The sequence below is a fragment of the Pseudonaja textilis genome, chromosome 1 (genome assembly GCF_049901715.1).
Source record: "Pseudonaja textilis isolate UNSWEBS1 chromosome 1, rPseTex1.2, whole genome shotgun sequence".
In the NCBI taxonomy this organism is placed as follows: Eukaryota; Metazoa; Chordata; class Lepidosauria; order Squamata; family Elapidae; genus Pseudonaja; species Pseudonaja textilis.
In genome coordinates, this window is record NC_141990.1 from 287,354,824 (window position 1) to 287,379,020 (window position 24,197).

Sequence of the window (24,197 nt, forward strand, 5' to 3'; positions counted from 1 at the left end):
TTGATGGCTAATGTACTGTACGGTAGCTAAGATGATAAAGATACATTTATCAAGGGGATTGTTCTGTAATTAGAACACATAATGGAATCCTCACTTGGCTCAAGAATTCAGACTTTTTCCTCATTAAAACTATAAGATAGGAATTTATTTCAGAAAGGTATATGTCTAGTGAAATAGGAGAGAAAGCCCTATATGCTTTTATGCCAATCCCTTGGGAAACCATTAAACCAGGAGTCTTCCCTGATTTCATGGATTTAATATTAAGGGCAATTTCTTGAAGATTAAGAGGTGAAGTAAAATTAGTAACCTGGACCCATGATAAATGTGGTAAGCTCTGTTTAAAAACATTAACTTGTCTTCTGTTGATGAAGAATTGATGCTTTACAGTTTAAAATTTTAAAAATAGTTGATTAACGGATCTGGACTCTGTATGCACATCCCATTTATATCTGAAAAGATTATATAATACTTATGTTGCTTAATTTGTTTAAGTCTAAAGGTGAATAACTTACTAGGCTTCTCTCCCACTCAATACTTTTATTACATTACCTTGTGCAATGTAATAAAAATTATTTTTGGGAAGCATAAACCATGTTAAGTTTAATTTTAGTAGAAGCAGATCTGTATAGGTCAGGAGATGCGATGCATAAAAAGGCAGCATTTCTCCTCTAAAAGTTTTAAGTTTAAGCCAACTGTTACTTCTTTTTAAATGAAGCATATTTGATGTTGAATAAATGCTTTAATAGTTTTCCATAGGGAAGAATATGATACAGCAAAGTCCATATTAATATGAAAAACTTAACATTTTCCATTTGATTTCAATACATTTTTATCATTCAGCAAAATTACTTTCAAGGATCAGTCAAATAATGTATTATTATTGTAATTTTTATAAAATAAAGAGAGAAGAGTGGGGCTGAAATTGTAATAGCATGTACAATTAAATTTAGTCAGACATAATATGGAAGAAATTTTTTGTTAGATATGGAATCTCAGATTATCTATCAAATTAAATTCTACATCTAATTTTGCAAAATATTATGAACCCTCGACTACAATTTAGGTAGTATATCCAAACTTTGAAGCCCCATGTCACTGGCAAACAAAAGACACAAGAACCAGTAGATGGCCATGGAAATTTTTATTTTATTTTATTTTGTCAAATGCTTACAATATAATAGAAATAAGAATAGACATAACTTTAAATGCTTGAAATAGGAACTAATAATTGTGGACGATAGGACAGGGTCAGTAGGCACAATCGTGCACTGAAATAACCTTGGGAAGGCATCTAGAAACTATTAGGACAACAAATGGATGCACAAGCAGCATGCATTAAGCCAGGGGACAGAAAAATATTAAAAAGAGATTTATGTAGGTGTCTCCAAGTTCCTGGGTTACGGGAGGGAGGGAAGGAAAAACATAGCTGACTTGTAAACTTCTGTTATTATACAGGTAGCCCTCAGCTTACTATAGTCCATTTAATGACCATTTGAAGTTATAATGACACTGAAAAAAGTGACTTATGACCATTTTTCATAATTCTGACCATTGCAGCAACTCCCATGGCCACGGGATCAAAGTTCAGATGCTTGGCATATGGCACGTGCAATGTTTCGGGGTTATACGATCACTTTTTGTGACTTTCGACAAGCAAAGTCAATGGGGAAGCTAGATTCATTAACAACCATGTTCCTAATTCAACAGCTGCAGTGATTCACTTAACAATGGTGGCAAGAGAGATCATAACATGGGGCTAAATTCACTTAACAGATGTCTCACTTAACAACAGAAATTTTGGTGATCATAAGGTGAGGACTACCTGTAGAATCTTTTACTATGTTAGTGTATGCTGTCTCAATAAAGTAAGGTTCTAGTCAGCATGCAAAGTCAGCACATCCTGATTATCTTGTACATGTAGGACAGAACCACATGAAATTCAGAATGGCATGTTTAATGCTAATCTGGTATTAAAAATATAATCTTGAAAACTGTAAGTACACATTCATAGCTATCCAGATGTATAATGAATTGATTAAGGCGGAATCACTTTGAAATGCTTGGGGATTATTTTGTAGGTTTCACTGGGCTATGTGACTTCTTTTTCCTGAACTGCAATCCTCTCCCACTTCTTTCCCCAAATTGCTCACAATAATTGACGCTACAGATTTATGTACAAATATAATTGCCAGTAGGATTATTTATGTATTTTAGTGAAAAGCACATCTATTTCCTTCAACAGAGGAACGGTAGCGTAAACTATGAGAATATGCATCAAATGATTTGTCAAGAAAAATCTTGCCAAGAAAATTGCATGGACTTGTACAGGTAGTTTCCAGAGTCAAGAATGACTTGAATGTGTGTGTGCATGCACAGAAAAATTATGAGTCTGTCAGTTAAACTAAGTTATTTTTAACAAGAGTTAAATATTAACTTTGAAAGTGCTAAATTTTTGAACTGTTGTAAAACTATCTTTAAATTTGTTCTAATCCAAGTTGATATATAAGGAATATGTGAGATGTTTCTTTTATTGGAATGCTTTGGTTTTTTTTTTTCATTTAATTTTTATCTTTCTGCTCTGCAGACTTTTAAATATAATATCTGTACTTTGGAATTCCAACACACTGTAACTTCCTTTCCCTTTCTCCTTCCCTTTTAGAATAAATAAAAGAAAAAGAAAAAAAGGAAATGATAAAGCCAAACAACAAAAGGAGCAACTGCTTCCCAGATCTCCTACAATGTTGTGAGACCTAACATTTGAAACACCTGGAAAAAAAAAATCTTTGGATTAAATTAACTAGATTGTGGGTCTGATTCAATAGTATATTTCCCAATCCTTGATTTAACAAAATGCGTTTAAGGATCACAGTGTGTCTATAATAATTTATTGTCTACACACAAGTAGTACTAAGTAATGGGGCTGTTCTGATGTTGCAATATATTCTTTTCTTTGCGTTATTGTAGTTTGGTAGGGGGTTGACAGCTATAAATCCTTAGCAATTATAAATTATTTGACAAATAAGAATGGGCATTAACTCTATGGGAATCAGCAACCTGAAGAGAGGAATTGCTAATTCTGGGTGTAAACTGATGTTTCACATATTCTAACTGTACCTTGACTCAAGCTGAATTAGGCTGCATTCAAAGGTGATGACCAGTGAGGAAGATTAGTTTGTACCAATGTCAATGTCAGTTCAATTGAAATGGGTTGTAGCATGCAGGACTTGAACTAAATCAGATGGTAAGTTTAAAAGTATTTGCAATATTTTTACAATAAAAGTATTTACAATACTTTTAAACTTACCATCTTCTAGATAGCTCAGAAGGACAAGGAGTGAAATAAGAACATGATATGATCTTTGGCTCTAGCTATTTTTGTCAACTGTAATTTTTAAGGAATAACTCTGGAGCTCGTGGCAGGACTATGAAACATTGAAAAGAGAGGCCTTGAGTTTTGCTTTGAATCATGATGTCTTCTAGGTTCTTTTTAAAACTAGACATGTATGAAAATCAGAATTGATAGGAAAACTCTAAAACGCTATCTTGGGATCTCAGGATAAAAAATAGCTTTTTTAAAAAATTGAAATCTAGAGGTTTTGGAGTTTATTTCAGAGGTAGCAGCCTCCCAAGTTCCCTTATGTCTCAGTCCAGAATTTATTCTGTTGTACTTTAGACCATTGCAAATACCATATTTCTTTGGGTAATAAAATGTGGCTAAATGTGGATAATTTTACTGGGTGCATCTTTTTAGTTACTACACTAAACTAAGAAAGTTGGGTTCTGTATTAATGACAGTAGAGTAACAAAACACCAACAGAGTCCTTCCTCCAAGCATCCCTCGTTAGCACAGAGTTTATAGTAATCGGAGTAATTAGCACATTGGGAATTGTGCCTGTATGTTGCAAAGGAGCAGAAAGAGCCATTGGAGCAGCCCAAGGCATGATTGCGCTGCAGGGTTATTTTCTCTTACTATTTTTGCTTTGTGCTTGGGTTTTGATTTTTCAACCCTTCTTTGTGTTAAGAAAGCTGTAGAGCAGAAATGGTCTGTAAATTGCAATCATGCTGAGCTCAGGGTAGATAGTCTGGTTAAAGGTCGTACTGACTATATATAGCTTCTTTAGGCAAGGAGGTTAGGGGATAAAGGAGAAAATTGTGTGCGATTAGGGCAGGCTAGGAGATGCATGCCTGGTGAAAGCTTTTATTTATTTATTTTTAGTCTCCCAAAGAGTTTTGAATCAAATCCATTTAGTGATCCCAGAAGATATGAACCTTGGAGGATGATCATCATCGCTGTAAAATATTAACATTTCTTAATCAGCTGAATAAGTTTCCCACCTCATTGTTTCTGAAATGTTGCCATAGTCTTGCAGCTGTACAAGCTGGAGTGGCTTGTCATTTTGCTCAGGTCCCCGCATTGAGACTGTTATTATTATTTTTTCCATATTGGACTCAACCGGTGTGAATGGTCAGACTAGGGAAAAAGAAGATAAAGAGAGGGAACTTAAGAGAATTTTTGCTAAATGTGGTAACTAGTCTGCTAAACACTATAATAGCTTTTTGAGCTAAGTTCAAGATGTTTGCTTAGGCATGTGCATCAATGCTATCAGGAGCACATACAACAAAATAAAGTGTATGCAGTACAGAGCATTTAAAAACCTGCCTGAAAGTTTGTTTATTAGTGTCAGAAGCATCACAATTAAAATAAGGCCTATTATATGGTATGAAATTTAAAATATAAAATACAGCATTTAAATATGTACAAATTAAACAGACCTTGCCCAGAAACTAGCAACATTAATTGCATTATGTCATGCTGTCGTGGACACTGATCGGCACAAAGGGCAGGAATACATATGCATTGACAGCCCTCTCCTAGCTGTTACTACCCTCACCAACCTGCACCCTGCAGTTCTGAACTCTGCTGCCCCACTTACTTTCACCATCTTCTTGTTCCCTGGCCCTTCTTGTCAAGAAGCTCCTTTGTGCATAGCTGGCAAAAGCAAGCCCCTTTGTACCACACTGCTGGGCCAGGCTTGAGCAAGGCTTTCTGGTGCACTATAGGATCTTGAGCTGCTTCTTGCTTGTTTCTGGCTTTTGCTTCTTTTTGTGTCTTGGGTTGGGGCTGGGCTACCTGGTGCACTGCAAGAAGCACAAACAAGGAAGTAAGCAAGCAAGCAAGAAAGCAAGAAATAGCTCCAGATCTGTGGCTTACCAGGAAGATCCACCCCACTCCAGCAGCATGGTGCAAAGGGACTTATTTTTGGTAGCTTCAACCAAGAGTATCAAAGGCGCTTTTTGAAGAGGCAACTGGACTTTTTGCTTTTTCTTCGAAGATGTTTCACTTCTCATCCAAGAAGCTTCTTCAGTTTCTATCCTCTTCTTGGATGAGAAGTGAAATGTCTTCAAAGAAAAACCAAGGGGATTTTTGACATAAAGGGCCAGATTGGGCATGACTTGTCAGTAGTGGGAGCAAGAAAACGGTGAATTTAAGCTGGGGCACCAGAGTGCAGAGTAGCAGGGGCTTTGGAACACAGGGTAGTAATGATGGCTGTGGCTAGGACTGGGCTGGAGTGGATGCAACTTCCGAGGGTGTTGCTTTCTGCCCTGCAAAGGTAGAGTGCAAGGAGGCCAAAGAGTAGAGATAGAGGAGATAGATGGGCAGGGGAGCTGCAGTCATTGGTGCCAAATGTCTGAATTTTGATCACATGATCACAAGGCTAGTGCAACAGCCATAACTTCAGGCATGGGTGTAAGTCTATTTTTTCACACCATCTTAACTTCAAATGGTCACTGAATGAACGTTGCCAACTTCAAAAGCCAATACAAAAATTTATGCCACCAGATAAAGACTGAATGCACCAATTATCACATTAAACAAGAGGAAGAACTTCTATGCACCAATTCTACCCGTGCTTTCTACAATTTTGTAAACAACAAACTAAAAGACTCAAGGTCCATCCACCCCTGAAAGGACCTAATGGTAAAGTCTGCAATGACAACACCATTAAAGCCAACCTCTTTAACACATTCTTTGGCTCAGTATTTGTAAACAGCAGTGGATCATGACCAGTATTTCCTAGTTGAACCACAGACAACTACAATGATCTAATACATATCAATTTTATAGAAGACAATGTTGAAAAAGCACTATGCAATCTAAAACCATCTCTATCTGTTGGACTGGATGGTATATGTGCCTACTTCTTAAAAAAGCTATCCACTGCCATAGCTGAACCTCTAAGAATAATCTTTGAAAAATCTTTCAGGACCATCTCCTTGCCAAAACTATGGTCATAAGCCACGGTTATTACCATCTTCAAAAAGGGAGACCCCAGACTAGTTGAAAATTACAGACCAATCTCTTTATGCTGCATCACCTGTAAAGTCATGGAATCAATTATTAACCAATCCATTATCCTCCACTTAGAGACAAACAACCTACTCTCCAATAAACAATTTGGTTTAAAAAGAACCCTATCCTGTAATCTGCAACTCTTACACTGCAAAAACAGATGGACTACACAACTCGATCAGGGCAAAGCAACAGACGCAATCTACATTGACTGCTGTAAAGCCTTTGATTCAGTTGTACACGACAAACTACTCCTAAAACTAAAATCTTATGGTATCTCTGGACACCTGTATAACTGGATAGAAGCATTCCTGTCAAATAGACAACAAATGGTCAAAATTGGGAGCGTCCTATCAAATTCTGTACCTGTCAACAGTAGTGTTCCCCAAGGCAGTGTTCTAGGACCAACTCTCTTCATACTCTACATAAATGACCTCTGTGATCATATTAAGAGCAACTGCTTTCTCTTCGCTGATGATGTAAAGTTATTCAACACCACAGACAATACTGCTATCCTTCAAAAAGACCTTGACGATGTATCAGAATGGTCAACCAAATGGCAACTTCAAATATCAACAAATAAATGCTCTGTCTTACATATTGGCAAAAAAAAAATCAGAAAATAAAATACAGGCTGAATAGTCAAGACCTTGTTGATGATCCAAACTCTGTCAAGGAGTACTCATTTCTAATGATCTAAGTGCTAGAGCCCACTGTAACTACATAGCCAAAAAGGCATTAAGAGTTGTTAACCTAATTTTATGTAGCTTTATCTCTGGTAATATCACACTACTAACTAGAGCATATAAAACATTCGCTAGACCAATACTTGAATACAGGTCATCAGTCTGGAACCCACATTACGTACCTGATATTAACACAGTTGAGAAACACCAGAAATATTTCACAAGAAGAGTTCTCCACTCCTCTACTCGTTGCAGAATGCCTTATGCCACCAGACTTGAAATTCTAGACCTAGAAAACCTAGAACTATGCCACCTTCGGTCCGATCTAAGTATAGTATATAAAATTATACATTGCAATGTCCTACCTGTCAATGAATACTTCAGCCTCAACCATAACAATACAAGAGCACACAATAGATACAAACTCAAAGTTAATCACACCAAACTTGATTGCAGGAAATACAACTTCAGCAACAGAGTGGTCAATGTCTGGAATACTCTACCTGACTCTGTGGTTTCTTCCCCAAACCCCAAAAACTTTAACCTTAGGCTGTCTACTATTGACCCCTTTCCTAAGAGGTCTGTAGGGGGCGTGCATAAGCGCATCAACCTGCCTACTGTCCCTGTCCTATTGTTTCTTTTATTCTTCTTATATGTATCCATGTATTCATAATTATGTTTTTACTTATACCTATTATCTTGTAAGCAATTGACAAACCAAATAAAATAAAATATAAATATATAAATAAATAAATAAATAAATAAATAAATAAATAAATAAATAAATAAATAAATAAAATGTTCATAAGTCGAGGGCTACCTGTATCTGCTTGTTAGTACAGCAAGTACCTTCTTCTCTATCTTGGAACAATCTGTCATGTGGCTAGACATTTACAAAAATATTAATGCCTCATAAAAGAATATAACAGTACATAGTTAAGAAAATTAGCTGGCAATCAGTTGATGTCACTCTTACATGTTGTTCTCCATGCACAGTATTGAATAAGCATTGATGGATTATTCTTCAGGAAAGATGAGTCCCATTTTTGATTTCTTGGTGTTGGAACTTCTTCTGACCACCAGCAACTGAGGCACAGAAGTCTCCCCTGGTGGTGTTCTGGCAGTCATTCATTGTATTTTCCCCCAGCTTCCCTTGAACTGTTATTTTCATGTTCAGGCCCATGAGTGGGAAGCTTGAATAGAACAAGTGGGTGTTTCAAGCAGTCGGTTTCCTAAGCAAAGAATACAGACCTGTCACATCAGCGCATGGATTCTGTTCAGTGCTTTCCTGGTGGTAAGGCATATACAGTACCTCCAGAAAGGGAGGGTGTCTAAATGTTTTTGCATGACGATTCAGAAGTTTCTTGTGAATTTTTATCTTCACTTGACCTTTCCCTGCAGATGGTTCATCATGACCTGGCTGATTAATCAAGATGGTTCTGCTGCTGCTCAAGCAAATTAGAGTAAGCTAAATATATTAAATACATATTGAATGCTACTTCAGTATTCATGCAGAACATGGCACATGGCCACCATGTAGCTTCAGAAAAATGCTGAAAAGAAGGACTCAGCTGAGTTGATGAAAAATATCTATCATTTTGATTAACCTGAAAATTCCATTTCAATTAATTTTGATACAGCAAAAGATGGAAATCTGTCTTTCTTTCTTTCCTTCCTTCCTTCCCATTGAATTCTTGTTCAATGAAGGGATTTATGGAGCCATATCTGAAGTTATGTCTGTTGCAATGCTCCTGCAATCTGCTCCCCACCTTGCTACACCTTGAAGGCTTCAGGCCTCTCCCCCTCTTACCAAGGCCAGGAGTCTTTGGCCTGCTTCCCATCATGCCAGACCTATGAGGCATTCATCACTACTTTAATAGAATTTATTGCTGTTGGTTTTCCTTCTCTTTCCTTCAATCTTTTCCAGCATTAGAGTCTTCTCCAGAGAGCTGGGTCTTCAGCTAATATGTCTAAAGTAGGATAATTTGTGCCTCAAGTGAGACTTTTGAGTTAATTCCTTTGATAATCCATTTGTTTTGTTTTCTTGGTTGACCATGGTATTCTCAATAATCTTTTTCTAAAGATTCAAAAGAATCAATACTCTTCCTATCTTGCTTCTTCGAAGTCCACCTTTCACTTCCAAAGGGTCCTACCAAATTGTAATTCTTGTACTTGTCTATTCTTTAGGCAATAACCTACTATTCATATTACTTAAACAAATATAGTTAGCCATCAAACTATTATGTTTCTTTTAATGTCATAATGCACTTTATTGAAATTTACATTTAATAGACATGTTCATGGGAGACAATTCTTATTGAAATAATATTTTGAGAGCAAATAGCATTAATTAATATGGAAGGGAATATGGGTAAACATGTGTCACAAAAATCCACATATTTTAAGAATAGATAAAACACCAACAAAAGATTCTTGCATAATTTAATGTGTACGGTATGAAATGAGGAATGAATCTGGATTGAAGATGTAGATGAATAATTTTAGAGAAAATATACATGTCCCAAGATAATGTTGCAGGGTCCAGTCTGGATCAGTTTCCAGGACCAGAGGTTTTGTCTTCTGAACCTATGGACTTGTGCTGGAGCACATCTTCAGAGAACTTCTCTCTAGACTCCAGCATGAGTCTGAAAGCTCAAAAGACAAAACCTCTGGTCCCAGGTAACCAATCCAGTTTTGATACTGAAATATCTGGGGGCTATAGTTGACTCATGGGTCTTGGAGTACCTACTGCTGCACAAAATCTAGATTTTTTTTTAACATGTATTGCAGCTTAAGCCATCTGCTGTTTTCAGATATAGCATTTAATATGATTGTTAATAGGACAGGTGCATTTTTCATGGTCAAAAAATAGGATAGGGTGGATGCTATATTTTACATTATTGAATATGTATTTATTCCACGGAATCCTGGGAATTAAAGCAAAGGATGGAAAAAACATCTTAGAAAAGTCTGTGTTATATACAATATAAATCTGGCAAGTCCTCTCTTGCCAAACGCATTGGATGAGAAGACCCACATATTCACTCCCCTCCATAGATCATCCATTGGTCCTTTTAGTAGTCCTTTTACTAGATTTAGATCTAGTAAAAAATATGTAGTCAAGACAAGAGGTAAGTAGTTTTAGTAAATTGGAAGATCAGAAGGATAAATGTTAGGCAGTACAGCTTCTTGTAAGTTTGTCTGATAGGTAACTCAAATGAAAAACATTTTACAGAGTATAACATAAATTGTTTTGGGCCAAGTCTTGGTATTATATAGGCTGGCTATTTATTGTAGCTAAAATTAAGTGTTTATAAATTACTGTTTTAATCTCCAGGAATGACACATCTCTTTACTGTTCTATTTGTAAACTGTAGGATAGAGAGTAAATCTCCTTTACTTTGGCTTATTATGTTGTGATTTTACATGACACATTAATTTGTAAAGATCAGTGGTTTAAAATCAATGATATAAATGACACTTTCTATTTATGTTTCTATGAACAAAAAGATACTGACTTAGCTGTAACATTGTCTAATGTATTATTAAGTGTGTGTTCTAATTCTGGACTTTCTGTTGAACAACCAAATATGTATCTATACTACAATTATAGTTATTGATATCTATATTTTTTATTTTAAATATGATTGAAAAAATTATGATAATTGTCCCAAAAGTGCTTTTCAAGAGGCAACTGGACTTTCTGATTTTTCTGTAAAGATGCTTTGCTTCTTCAAGCTTCTTGGATGAGAAGCGAAACGTTTTCAAAGAAAAACCAGAAAGTCCAGTTCCGTCTTGAAAAAGCACCTTTGGGACAACAATGACCTGGATGACTGAGAATCTCCATAGACAGTTTGTGATAATTGCTTACAGTACTCATTGAGTTTCCCTTCCCTTCAAAGTTTTTCTTTATTTGTAGTCAATTACAGTTTAAGTTTATGAATCTCCTTGTTACTTAGAACAATGTCAGGCATATTCCAGATGCCATAGTTCCTGGGAAACATGACATAACTCTTTGACATAGAAGAGAGTAATGTGGGATCTAGATTTTAGGATTTTTTGCACTTTACATGATGAATTATGGGGCATGTTTCCAGTACATCTGATATTCATAGTATAGACTTGGATATTCTAGAGAATTGTATTTTATAGTCTCTCAGGATCGAACTGTATGCTGTATTAATAGTGTGAGGTGACTTTGTTTTTATTTATATTAGTAAATCTGCAAGTACAAATGTATATTGGAAATACTGTATACAGGAAGCAGGTGTTCCCTTTCCAATCTCTGTTCAATACATTTAGTGATTCTGTGATTAATAAATTTATTTATTCAAAATTTTATGCTGCCCATACAGTGACCCTGGAAAACTTACAATATAATAACAAGTAAGAAAATAAATGGGGAACAATTAAAATTAAGGGAGTTAAATAGAAAAGTTAAAAAGTTTAAAAACAAAGAAAAAGGATGATCTGGGAGTGGGGATACTCTTTAGCCTATCAATTATCCCCAACAAAGCAGGGCTCTTTGGGGGCCCCAGGCCAAGCAGTAGAGGCAAGTTTTCAGGCTCTTCAGGAAGACCAGGAGTGTGTGGGCAGACCTCACCTCCAGTGGGAGGATATTCCATAGGGTGGGGACCACAACAAAAAAGGCTCCTCTCCTGGACCCTGCCAGCTGAAGTTCTTTGGCAAATGGGATCTGAAAGGCCCTTTCTGCTAGAATGAGTGGGTGGGCTGATCCCATCGGGGTAGAATGGCTCCTCAGATATGCCTACAGATATTTAGAATAGAATAGAATAACACAGTTGGAAGGGACCTTGGAGGTCTTCTAGTCCAATCCCCTGCTTAGGCAGGAAACCCTACACCATTTCAGATAAATGGTTATCTAATCTCTTCTTAAAAACTTCCAGTGTTGGAGCATTTACAACTTCTGAAGGTAAATTGTTCCACTAATTAATTATTCTAACTGTCAGGAAGTTTCTTCTTAGTTCTAAGTTGCTTCCCTCCTTGATTAGCTTCCTTCTTGTCCTACCTCAGGTGCTTTGTTTGTTTATTTATTTGTTCCTGATGGTGTTCTTTATTTATTGAGACTTAAATGGTTGCCCAACTCACAGCTTGGAAAGGCAAATTATGCCGAATTGTGCCTTAATAGTATTCTACAAAAACCCTAGGAAAATGAGAGACTTTATTTAGAAAATCTCTAGTAAAGCTATCATATTACTGGTCTGAGTGCTGATGAGCAGCCCTTGCCACCAGCCATAGCATGCCAAGACCCACGGATCACAACAGTTGTCCATGTATGGTATCATTTTGATGCAAATGTGCAGATACTGCTTGAAATAGTTTTAAACTATAAAAAAATAGTTCCTTTCAATGGATTCTCTAGAAAATCCTGAATTCTGATCTATCGCTGCTTTCTTAGCAGCACATATTACAGGCCTGTGATCAATTCCTGCAATAAATATACTTAGTAAATGAACACACATGCATTTTACAGCCATATTCTTAGATTGAAGCTCTAATTTGCCCTAATTTTTTGTAGCATGGCTGATAATTTGATTTCTCTATTATTTTCAACTTATTTTGGTAGGAAACCTATTTTGATTAACTATATTCATTTTTCAAAGTTTTTCTGTAGATTTTTATTTGCTGCTAATAGTGAATTATTTTTTCCAATATATTGTGGGTTGTAAATTTGACATATGTACACACTGATGTAATTTTTTTCTGTGAAATTTACAATTCTTACACACACACACATACACACACACACTGTTCTCTTTATATAGTTTTTTTATTATTAATTAGTTTTTTTAAATTTCCAAAGACAAAAATTGAGCATTTCTTCTTTAAAAGCAATAGAATTAATTCATGTGTAAGATTGACAGGCTTATATTGAAGAATCAGAAAACCGTTTCTCCGTGTTCTGAAATACCTTCAGGTATAAGTATTTTTTCTTCCACAACTATTGTATTAATATTAATAGTAAAATTGTTGATTTTTTTCCTCTGACAAATGTTCTTCCAGAAGTTTGAGTTCTGTAAGAGCAATTATGAACAAAGGAAGAAAGAATATGCAAAACTGCACAGTTCAATGCTATATTGATTTAATGTTACCAGAAGAGGTATTCAGAGTTGAAGAACTTATCTAGATTCATTGCTATCAAAGATGATAGCTGTGAATCATTACAATCACTTTTGACTCTATAAAGAAAGACACAATTTTATGTCAGAGAGTAGGCACTTTATATCCCCTGCTGGCAGAGAATTGCCCAGATAATTGGCAGAATTCACCATCTCTATCCACTTAAGATTCTGGCACATATTACTATGATATTACTATGCTGTACCTTTCTCACTGGTTATAAACTATGATTTTCTAAGATTGCCATAACATTAAAAAATCACTTTCTTAACATTTCATTTAATGATATTACTTTGGACATCTGTGTACAAATTCAGTCCTGTAAATAAATCAAAGCAGTCATTAAACTGTTGCACAAAATTTACCAATTCTGTAGATGTGGCTTTTAATCTTCTGACAATTAAAATACATTAAAAATGTCATAGGTGCACCCAGAGAATTCAGTAGATCTGAACACTGCATAATGGGTTCATTATGTGAATAAAACGGTTGTACAGGCTAGGGCTTAACCCCTGGGTAGTTCAGTAGATAGGAAGTTTGCTCAGGAATAGATCCCAGTGAGTGATTGTTAATGGGACATGTTTTGAACAGAGACCAGTCACAGGTGGTATACATCTCAGTCCTAGGTTCTATTCTGTTCAGTGTATTTGTAAGCGATATAACAGAAGGTTGTCTTTTTGCTGATGACATAAAGGTGTGCAAATGATTTGGCATTTCTGGAAAATTGGCTCAAACTGTAGAAACTGAAGTTGAATGTTTCTAAATGTAAGATCATGCACTTAGAAGAAAAAAGATTCTCTGGCAGGGTACAGTATTGTGTGTGTGGGGAGTACAGTGTTAGACAGAATAACAGAAGAAAGGTGTGCTCATAGCAAATCACTGCAAAATGAGTAAGAGGTGTAGCTAGCAGCTGTGAAAGCAAACAGAATTCTGGGATGCTTCATCAGAGGGATCATCAGCAAGAAAAGGGAGGCCTTAAGCCCACTCTATAACATTTAGTCAGACCCAATTTAGCAACAGCAATAGCACTTAGACTTATACACTGCTTCACAGTGCTTTCACAGCCCTCTCTAAGAGCTTTACAGAGTCAGCATATTGCCCCCAACAATCTGCGTCCTCATTTTACCAACCTGGAAAGGATGGAAGGCTGAGTCAACCTTGAGCAGGTCAGGATTGAAGGAATCGAACTCTTGGCAATGTGAGCAGAATACACACACACACACACACACACACACACACATACACACACACGTGTGTGTGTGTGTGTGTGTGTGTGTGATTGAGTGAGTCCAGTGATAGTTGAGAAAAATGGTGCAAGGTCTGAGGGACAAAACATATAAGGAGAGATTGGAGGAACTGAATATATATAGCGTGAAGGTCAGAAGGGAAATTGCGTACATGACTGAAACATTTAATTTTATTGTAAATGTGAATAAGTTTCTGGAAGACAGTATTTTCAATATTTAAGCAAAAATAAAAAACACAGGGCGAAACCTCAAATTGACAGGAGGGAAGTTCAAAAGAAGTGTTAGAAAGTCACAGAACGTATGGTGGAAGGTTGGAACAAATTTCCAGCAGATGTAGTGGGTCAATAATCAGTAACTAAGTTTAAACATGCTTGGGATAAACACATGTCCATCACCTGATAAAAAATAAAAATAAACAAATAATTAAAATAATAAATAAATTACAAGTAAACAAACAGCAGTAGCAGCAACAACAAAAAACTAAAAGGGCAGATTAGATCAACGTCTAGGTCTTTTTCTGCCATCACTTTTCTATGTTTCTGTTGGTTGTCATTGTAGTGAGAACACAATACAAAGTCATGGACTCTACTTGATCAAACCTGTAAGGGCAGATGAGATTGTTCATTATTATTTTCAGCAAAATGTTCTTCCATTACTGCTGTTGGCAATGCAATCAATGAAAATGCTCCCCTTAATTTCTGATATTCCAGAGAATAAAAATAAGAAAGTGGCGTTCAATGGAGGCCTGGCTGGTGGCATATATATCATCAGTATTGGTCTGCATCATGAATTGTTGTTTTATTGTCTCCCAGAGACTAAACAACTGAAGGACAGACCAAATCTGTCCAATTTACACATAAAAATATCCAATTGAATGGAAAGAATAATGTACATCTAGCTGGTCTACCATAAAATAAACATGCTAATCCATGCCTTAGCCTCTATAATAGTTTGGCTTACTCCAAGTGAAGTACCATATATTGTGGTACTTATATATTGAGGTACTATATTGAGACACATATAGAGCAGCAAAAAGAAGCTTGATGCTATATGTTTTCAACAACCTCTGATTCTTTATATCTATAGTAGCAATAATTACATGACCTGATAAACAAAAGAGGTAAAATTGTTACTATTTAAATCTTTTAGTGCTGAAGAAATTTGATGGTGTGCAATACAAACTCAAAATGTCAATAAGTTTTGAGCATGATTTTCTGCATGTAATTTTCTGCATTTTCTCCATGAACTTATACTTTGAAAAATCTGTGTTTAATAGGCCATTTTTACCACTGTTACGATTTGAGCTTAGTTTCCATTCAGGTTATCTTCTGCAAAATCAGAAGTCAAGTTCTTAATCTCTTCAATTCAACTTCTTCAATCCAACTTCAATCCAACTTCCAGCACCCGCACATAACAAAAGGATCATAATTTGCCAGACAGTTTGGGATTGTTTCGAAATAGTTCCTTCCAAATCAGTGATGCCTTTATTCACCAAAAATGTGCCTGTTCTGCAAGCACTTGTGTTCAAGAGCAAGATGACCTCTCTTGTTAATGTGACATTCCAAGGATATAACAAACTGCTATGAGCTCTTTCAGGGGTTTGAGTTTTCCAGGGTGTCTTCAGTGGCTGAGAAACAAAATAAGTAATTAGGTACAGGAGGTTTCATGTGTCATCTTTTAAACTAATGACTCATATTTAGGGGAACAATGTAACAAATTCCTCATCCCTAGTTTTTCTTTTTTCTTCACTATAATTTCAAGATGTTTGCATCAATCCTGCTTTTTTTCCTGCAAGCAAGGGGTTTTATCAGGCATTGTCTTTGTTCTACTCTCCAATAATTGATTGCATTTTTGTTTTTAAACAGTTAAGCTAACAAGGTCCAGGCTGTTCCAGTTATTGTTTTTTGTTAGTCAGTGAATGCTTCCATCATATTTGGATTAGAAAAAGAGTGCTTTCCTAGTGTTTTGTTTTGTTTGGTATCATGGTATACATCAGGAATGTCAAACTCGCGGTCTGTGGGCCAGATGCATCACGCACTGGCCATGCCCATGACCGGTTTAGTGAAGTCACAATTCGTCACGTGACCACCACCATGATGATGCGAGTTTGACAAAAGGGAAGAAATGTAGTACATCTGAAAGTACAGTGATCTATTTGCCTTATAAAATTTCTGTTTTAGTTCATGCTTCAAGCCAATGTTTTCTAGTTACGGTTGAAATAAAATTCATCCTCCAGTTCAGTTTACTCTTATACACAGAATAGAATAGGTATCTTATATATCAAACTTTCTTTCTTCATTGTCTATAATCCTCTGTGTATCTTTTCAGAAAACTTACAGATCAGTTTCAGATGATAAAAATCCTTTGTTAATTAATCTGTCCTTAATATTAAACTAGAATAGAATTGAATAGAATTCTTTATTGGCCAAGTGTGATTGGACACACAAGGAATTTGTTTTGGTGTAAATGCTCTCAGTGTTCAGAAAAAGAAAAAAAATACATTCGTCAAGAATCATAAGTATAATACTTAATAGTAGTCAAAGAGTAAAAATAAGCAGTCAAAAATCATAATGATACAGGCAACAAAGTTACATTTATGCAGTCATAAGTGGGAGGAGATGGGTGGAAGGAAGGATAAGAAGATGAATAGTAATAGTAATGCAGGCTTAGTAAATAGTTTGACAGTGTTAAGGGAATTATTTGTTTAGCAGAGTGATGGCATTCGGGAAAAAACTGTTCTTGTGTCTGGTTGTTCTGCAGTGTTCATAGACCTGTCTATGACTCCCAATCTAATTTGTAACATATCTTAGGCTTGCTGTGATTAGGTTTTCATCCTTTGTTTTTGTTTTGTATCAGTTGCAATATGTTTTTGTTAGTTAGAATTACATTTTTAATAGATAAATGATACAGCTTTATGTGTACATTGAATATTTCTCTGGAACTAGAAATACATAATAACAGCAGTTGGACAAATACATGTCTTCTAGTCAACCCTGTAAAATGTTTTGATGATGAGATGAACAAATTTGTGATGAGTAAAGCTAATGTATTTTTCTCCCATTTTTTCTTTAGGATCCAATTGCCAACAAGTGAGGAATTGGGGATAGGGTCATCTTCTAGACACAATGCAGATAGACTTCAACATTTCTATCCATGGAGTCTCTGACTGGATGAGGTTGCTGCTATCCATGTTTTGGTGCCACCACGACTTTTAAGAAGCTGTAGTTTGGAGGCTGTCTACTGCTTCTACCTTTCACTGAAAGAATCTAGGGTCAGCAATACAAGGCCACAAGTGGAAATCCAACCCTTACAAAATTGCTTCTCCTGGAAAATCTTCATAATATTTTCTCTCCTTCTTGGATAAAGGTCTCTCTATTCTTAGGGGCAGGTAAGATCTTACCTCTCCAATTTAGAGTTTTTTCTCTTGTGGAATTTACTGGCTTCAGTGACTGTTAAAGAGCCATTCTCTTTCGTGCAGGTGGCTTTAATATTTTTGTTTTCCCAAAGGAGAAAATAAGCACTACTTTCAAAAATGGACTTTTCACTCCACTCTGCCTCTTTCACCTTGAAGGTGACCTTATTGTTGGGAACCTTTCTCAGCCTCTGTCTTGGCCTTGAGTTTATGGGCCTTCCAAATCAGTGGGCTCGTTACCTCCGCTGGGATGCAAGCACAAGAAGTGACCTAAGCTTCCAATTGAAGACGAACATCTCAGCTGGGCTCCTTCTCTACTTTGATGATGGTGGTGTCTGCGACTTTCTCTGTTTATCCCTGATGGATGGACGCATTCAGCTGCGGTTCAGTGTAGACTGTGCTGAAGCTACAGTTGTTACAGAAAAGCAGGTCAATGACAGCAATTTACATTTTTTGATGGTTAGTCGCAACCATCTCCGGACAGTTCTGGTTCTTGATGGTGAAGCCAAACCTGGTGAGGTGCGTCCACAGCGTCAATATATGAATATTGTTAGTGACCTCTTTTTGGGAGGTGTCCCATCAGATATCCGTCCTGCAGCCTTAACCCTTGAGAGTGTCCTGGGTGAGCCATCATTTAAAGGATTTATCATGGACCTGAAATACGGCAATTCAGAACCTCAGCTTCTGGGACACCAAGGAGTCCGCCTGGACATGGAAGGGTTGTGTACAGAGAATCCTTGTGAAAATGGTGGAACTTGCTTTCTTCTGGATGGTGAACCACAGTGTGATTGCTCAGCCACTGGATACATTGGGAAACTCTGTTCTGAAGGTAAGACTTCTTCCTGAGAGATTTTTTTGTATAAAAATATCTGATTGGCCACATTTGTCTAGTCATTTCAGCTTCATCATCTTTGAAATAAAAAGAAGAATATATTATGCTAGTTCAGCATGCCATTTCATAAATCATGGTTCTGAATCTATTTTCACAATATTTGCTGTACATTTTTAGCTTGGTCATTAAATATTTCCTGTATGCTTTGGTTTGGTCAAAGATTGCTTTAGACACATATCATCTTGGAAAAAAATAGTCATTGTCTTCACTGAAAATGAAAATTGGGGCAAAGTGTTAATTAATGAAATAAGCAGCTCATCTTAATATCTTCCTCTGTCTAAAATAAGTTATAGTGGTTAAAGCAAAGGCCAGAGACTCTTTGAATGCCTTACATGACAGAGAAATAAAAAAGAGTAACTATGATGTGTATTCATTAAAAGCATTTAGATCATAAATATTTAGCTGAAATTCTGCCATAATTCTGCCACAATTTTTTTGAGTAACGTTTTTGAGTTGTTTTTAACTGTTCAAACCAGGTTGAAGATGGAAGAATGACTATATTGTCTTGGACTGGGTGAGAATCTTTGTAAATGTATAAAACAAACATTGAAAACATAAATTTAATTTGCTGTGTAATTTGCTCTTGTTTGCTGTTAGTATTCAACTGTTTCATTGTCTGATTAAAATGCTTTCTTTCTTTTCACTTATCTCCCCAAGTTTTTTCCTATGTAATTTCCAGGGTAAGTTAAGTCCTTCAGAAGTCTAATCTAGTTATGAATCATGGATATATCCTCACTTCGGCTTTGCTGCAGGTTGCTCAAGAACAAGAACAAAAATTCACCTCCACTGTACACAAAATAAATAAAGGTATCAAGTGGGAGAAGCCAAATCAAGTTTGAGTTCTACCAATGAATGACTGTATTGCGAGATGATTCTGAATTCCTTTTGTAGAGTTCCCCAACTTGATTGATCTGGATTTATTGGACAAATGCTTAAACAGTTCCAAGACTGACTGAGAATTATGGTAGTTGTAGTTCAACTCAATTAGAAAATAATTAATTCAGATAATTTTAGCAACTTTCTTCTGTTCCTCTTGTCTTCTGTCGAATCACTCATTCAGATTTTGGTGTGCCAAGAAGTATCCTCTTTTGAGCAAGAGAAGCAGGAATGTCTCTCCTTTCCAACCACTCCTTGACACTTGAGGCATTAAATAGTTTCACACCATTTCTTATTTCTTGGATTTCTGGTTTTTGCTGGGAGTTGATAGGACTCAATCAATAGTTCCCGTTTTAATAGCAAAATGCAGTGCATAATTCTCTCAAATGAATTCAAGCCATTACTCAACTATTGATTGATTCCTGTGTCACTGGATGGCAAAACTACAAGAAGCTCATTTATTCTGTGGACAAGGAAAGGATATATAAGTGAGTACTTAGCCAGCCCCACCAATACTAAAGTTACATATTCCATTTACAGTATCACAGATTCATTAAGGCAAAATGCAGTTCCATTATACATAACGTGCATAATTAAATCTTTTATAGAAGTACTTGGTAAAATTCTACAAGAAACAACACAGATGTATGGATTTTGGAAACAGCTTGTACTTGATATTATACACCATGTAAACTTAGAAAGCTCTTTGGAAGATTTTTCCTGGATTTAGTAATTTCTAAATCCCTCCCTGCTTCTATCACTTCCATTACTATACAGAAATGAAAATGACAGCAAGCATTGCAGGTCCTTTGGTGCTGTCATCACCTGTTCATATAGACAAGTGAATAATTGTTAGGAATAGTAGAGGATATCCAGATAACAAATGGGGATCTGATTTCATTGTCATCTCTAATGCAATGGTAAATTGAAGAACAGATTGGCAATGGTGAGGTTCAGATGACTTAACAACAACTATCCAACTATGCCAGGTTTTGCAACCAGGGCATGTTAATCTGCAAATTTAACCCCCAAACTTAGATATTGTTTTCAAAAACTATTTCCTTAAGTGGATGGTCCAAAATTAAGCATTAGAAGGTAGTATTTACTATTAACTAATGCAAATCTTAGTGCTGCAAGTGGACGTAAAGTTTTATCACCCAATAAGTGCTTTCCATACCCAGAGATTTCCCCTCTTTTTGCTCAGCTTCTCTTTTAAAACCCTTTTCAAATTTTTCTCTAAATATTTTTCCTCCAAATATTTCTATCCCATTCAACAATAATACCATGATGTCTTGAAGGATTTAAATGATGGTGTAGCTGACAAAAGAATTGCATTTATTGTTGTAGCAAACAAACAAAAGGAAAAATTGTGTATGATATGTTACTTCCAAATAATGAAAAGCTCCACTCCAAGAACTCTTGAAAAATTAAATGCTTCTGATTAAATGTCCTAGCTTTGTTAAAGAATTCTGGAAGTTGGCAAAAATTCTGGAATTCCAATTAAGATCCCTATTTTTCCTCTTAAATTACAATTCCCCGAGGAGAGGAAATACTAAACCTTTTAAATCTGTGCTGTAAATGTGCTCACGGGATCCCATTATCACGGGGATTCAAGGAAAGTCCAAGAAGACTTATGCATTTTGTTTTCAACACATACACAAAAACTTCTACTGGCTGAGTAGGCATCTGACACAGGATTGGCCCAAGATATAGTGCTGCCTAAGGCACAGCAGTAAATAAAGTCACTCACCCAAGGTACATAGATTACTCAGAGTTGGCAAAATTATTCTGGCAAATGAGGGTGAAAATCCACCAACTCCATTTCTGGCAGTAGTAATGAAATAATAACAAAATAAATAATTAACACTGCTAACTTTTTATGACATCCAAAATCTGCTGCCTCAGGCAGCTGACTCATTCAGGCTATAAGTAAGGTTGGGCCCACAACAACTGACATCAAACACAAACTCTTCAATTCTCAGTTTCCTCTGGAGATGTTCCAAGACCTTATAGAGTAAAGAGTTGTAATAGAAAAATTCCTTGTATCTCCCCTACCCTACTCTTATTAGCCTGATGCCAGCAGCGGCTCAATTTTTCAGAATGGCTACACATGCTAGATGTGCATTTAAAAAAAAGCACAGGAGCAAGAGTACTTCTAGAGCCCTACTGCTATTCACCTAGGCGCTGTTGGGATGAGGTCTCACTCTTGTTTAATTGTGACAAAGATATTGTGCCATATAACATCAGGGCATTTTCTTAGATGCGCCATCACAGTGACAGAGCTAGTAATGTTGATCGTTAAATTAATAAGTCTGTTTCATGTATACATACCTCAAAAGGTATGATTTTCCAACCAATGTCTAGACTAGGAGATGAAGAATTGATGTCTTCTAGTTGCCTTACATTTCAAAACCAGCAAGTAAGTAGTGTAATTCAGAACATTGGAAGAGCACCAGTTAGTTTGCCCTGATGGAGACCAGTCCTGCACTTCTCAAGTTACACAGGGCATGAAGCATGGAAAATGACATTGATATCCTTCGCTCTGTTCAGAAGAGAGATTACTACTTAGAACAATTTGAGGAGATCATCAAACATAGATCCTTCCTATGGCTTCCCTGGGTTTTTTAGGTGGGGCTGACTGAAAATTTTGCTAAGAACTTGCATTGAGCCCCTCTGGTAGTAACAGTACTTTATAGCCAACCTCACCACCTGCTTTACAAGCAACATCTCAAAGCCTCCTTCCTCCCACAGGGGCTGTTTCTAAACAAAGCCTGAATAGGGGGCTGATTGCACTTCTTTCCTTGATTGCAGAGCAAGATTTCCTGGGGATGCTGCCTCCGGAATAACAGTGGAGCTTGTTACTCTATAATTATCACACTTTTGACTATGGAGTGAACAGATTTCTCTGTGCTCCATTAAAGGAAAAGAAGGAGCCAGGTTATTGTAGCCAGGACCTATCTTCCACCTGACCCTCTGGCATGGGCATGGCTTCCTGTTCCAGATGGGCTTGATGGCAGCTGCTTGACTTTTTCTTGCAGGCGCACAATGCCCTGTTAGCACCTTCCTTCAATTTTATGATACTAATAACTGTTCTGGCATTGCTCCAGAGCTTGATGGCTGTTCTTAATTTACATATATTTTGTAATCAAAAAACAAATGAACATGACCATAATATTTTCTTCTACTTCCATTTTTTTGATGAGTGAATATGAATGGCTGTTTTTTTAAAATTCAGCAGAGGTAAACAGCTACCGGGTTCTCCTGATTTTTGCCCTGTTATTACAGGTTGAAGTTGAGATGACATGGTATACATTAGGTTTTTCTGGCTCTGATCCCAAAGCTTGAATTGCACTTAAGTTATAATAGTAATAAGAATCATAAACCAAAAGTAAAAAAGCAAAGAATATGAAGTTGTTGTGGTTGTTGATATTACTTTTCTGCAACAACACATACAGCCTTTTCCATAACATTAATTCCTATTTCAGTTTGTGGTGATTCTTTGTCACTTCACCATTGGTAGAAATAAGAAGGAGTGGAATTATTGTGTAAAAGTTCTGTCATGGACCAAGCTGCCAATTCTGCATTTGGCTAGAAATGAAAAATGAGCTAGATTTTTGAAATTCAACATAATTGGATTAGGATGATAATTTTCCATCCTCAGAAAGTATTCGGATCATATGTCCTGTTAAAACAAAGGAGTAGTGGGATCAAGCTATAGTGAGCCATGGACCCCTGATATTTCCCCCTTTCCCCTTGACAAGTCATGAAGAGGAATTTAAAATTTCTGCTTCTAATTTTATTTAACCACATAATAAAGTTCAGGATAGACACTAAACTGTGATGAATAAATGCTTCACAGCCATGCTGGAGAACATGTGAGCTGAGGCCCACTGTGCTCATCCTGGTCTAATAAAACTGATTTAGTGGGATGTTAAATAGGGCCACTGTCATTGATGTTTTTGGTGAAAATCCACAAAAGATTTTGATGAATCACTCCCAATGCAATCTCTCTTATTCTTCCATGCATTCTCCAGAGAAGAAAATTATTTTTGTGTGTTTTGATACTGTTTTCCAAACATATCTTAATTTGATGGTGATCCAGATGGCCACCAACACAAGATGAACTAATTAATGGCTGCAAAGTGCTTGCAGGCTGCACGGTGCAGGGTAAGCATAATTTGTTCTAATAATAATAGTTGTAAATATCAGAAAAGCAATCTCCCTCAGTCTGTACCTAAGTTATTATAATTTGCTATTGTTAGATAGCATGTTTTTTCTCTTTTTTGTACACACACATACCAAAAATATACATTTTATATTGGAAGCTACATCCTGTGGTAACTGAAAGTACTGTAGTATGTGAAATTCTGAATTTTTTGGAGAAAGTATGGACAGAAATACTATGTGAGATATATGGGGAAGATGATTACAGTTCTGGATTGTTAAATTAACAAGATACAGTCTTGCAACCTTGAACAGGACTGTCAATTTCGTGAGGAAGTGGAGGTGTTAAAATTTTAGGTGAACTAATTTGTGGCATGTTATGTGAGTAAGCAGAGACATCTAATTAATTTCTTAAGGATAATTATTT

At 36.3% G+C, this 24,197-nt stretch overlaps 1 protein-coding gene across 19 annotated transcripts in view; it reads left to right on the forward strand.

Moving 5' to 3' along the window:
• NRXN3 (neurexin 3) overlaps positions 1 to 24,197 on the forward strand; it is a 1,274,597-nt gene that overhangs the window by 35,020 nt on the left and 1,215,380 nt on the right. For all 19 annotated transcript variants that reach the window (XR_015741112.1, XR_015741113.1, XM_087922067.1 and 16 more), the window contains exon 2: positions 17,499 to 18,667. Coding sequence is in view for 17 of the 19 variants with exons in the window: in XM_087922067.1 (XP_087778193.1) it covers positions 17,959 to 18,667 (709 nt within the window). In the remaining 2 variants the exon portion in view is untranslated. The remainder of the gene's footprint in view (positions 1 to 17,498; positions 18,668 to 24,197) is intronic.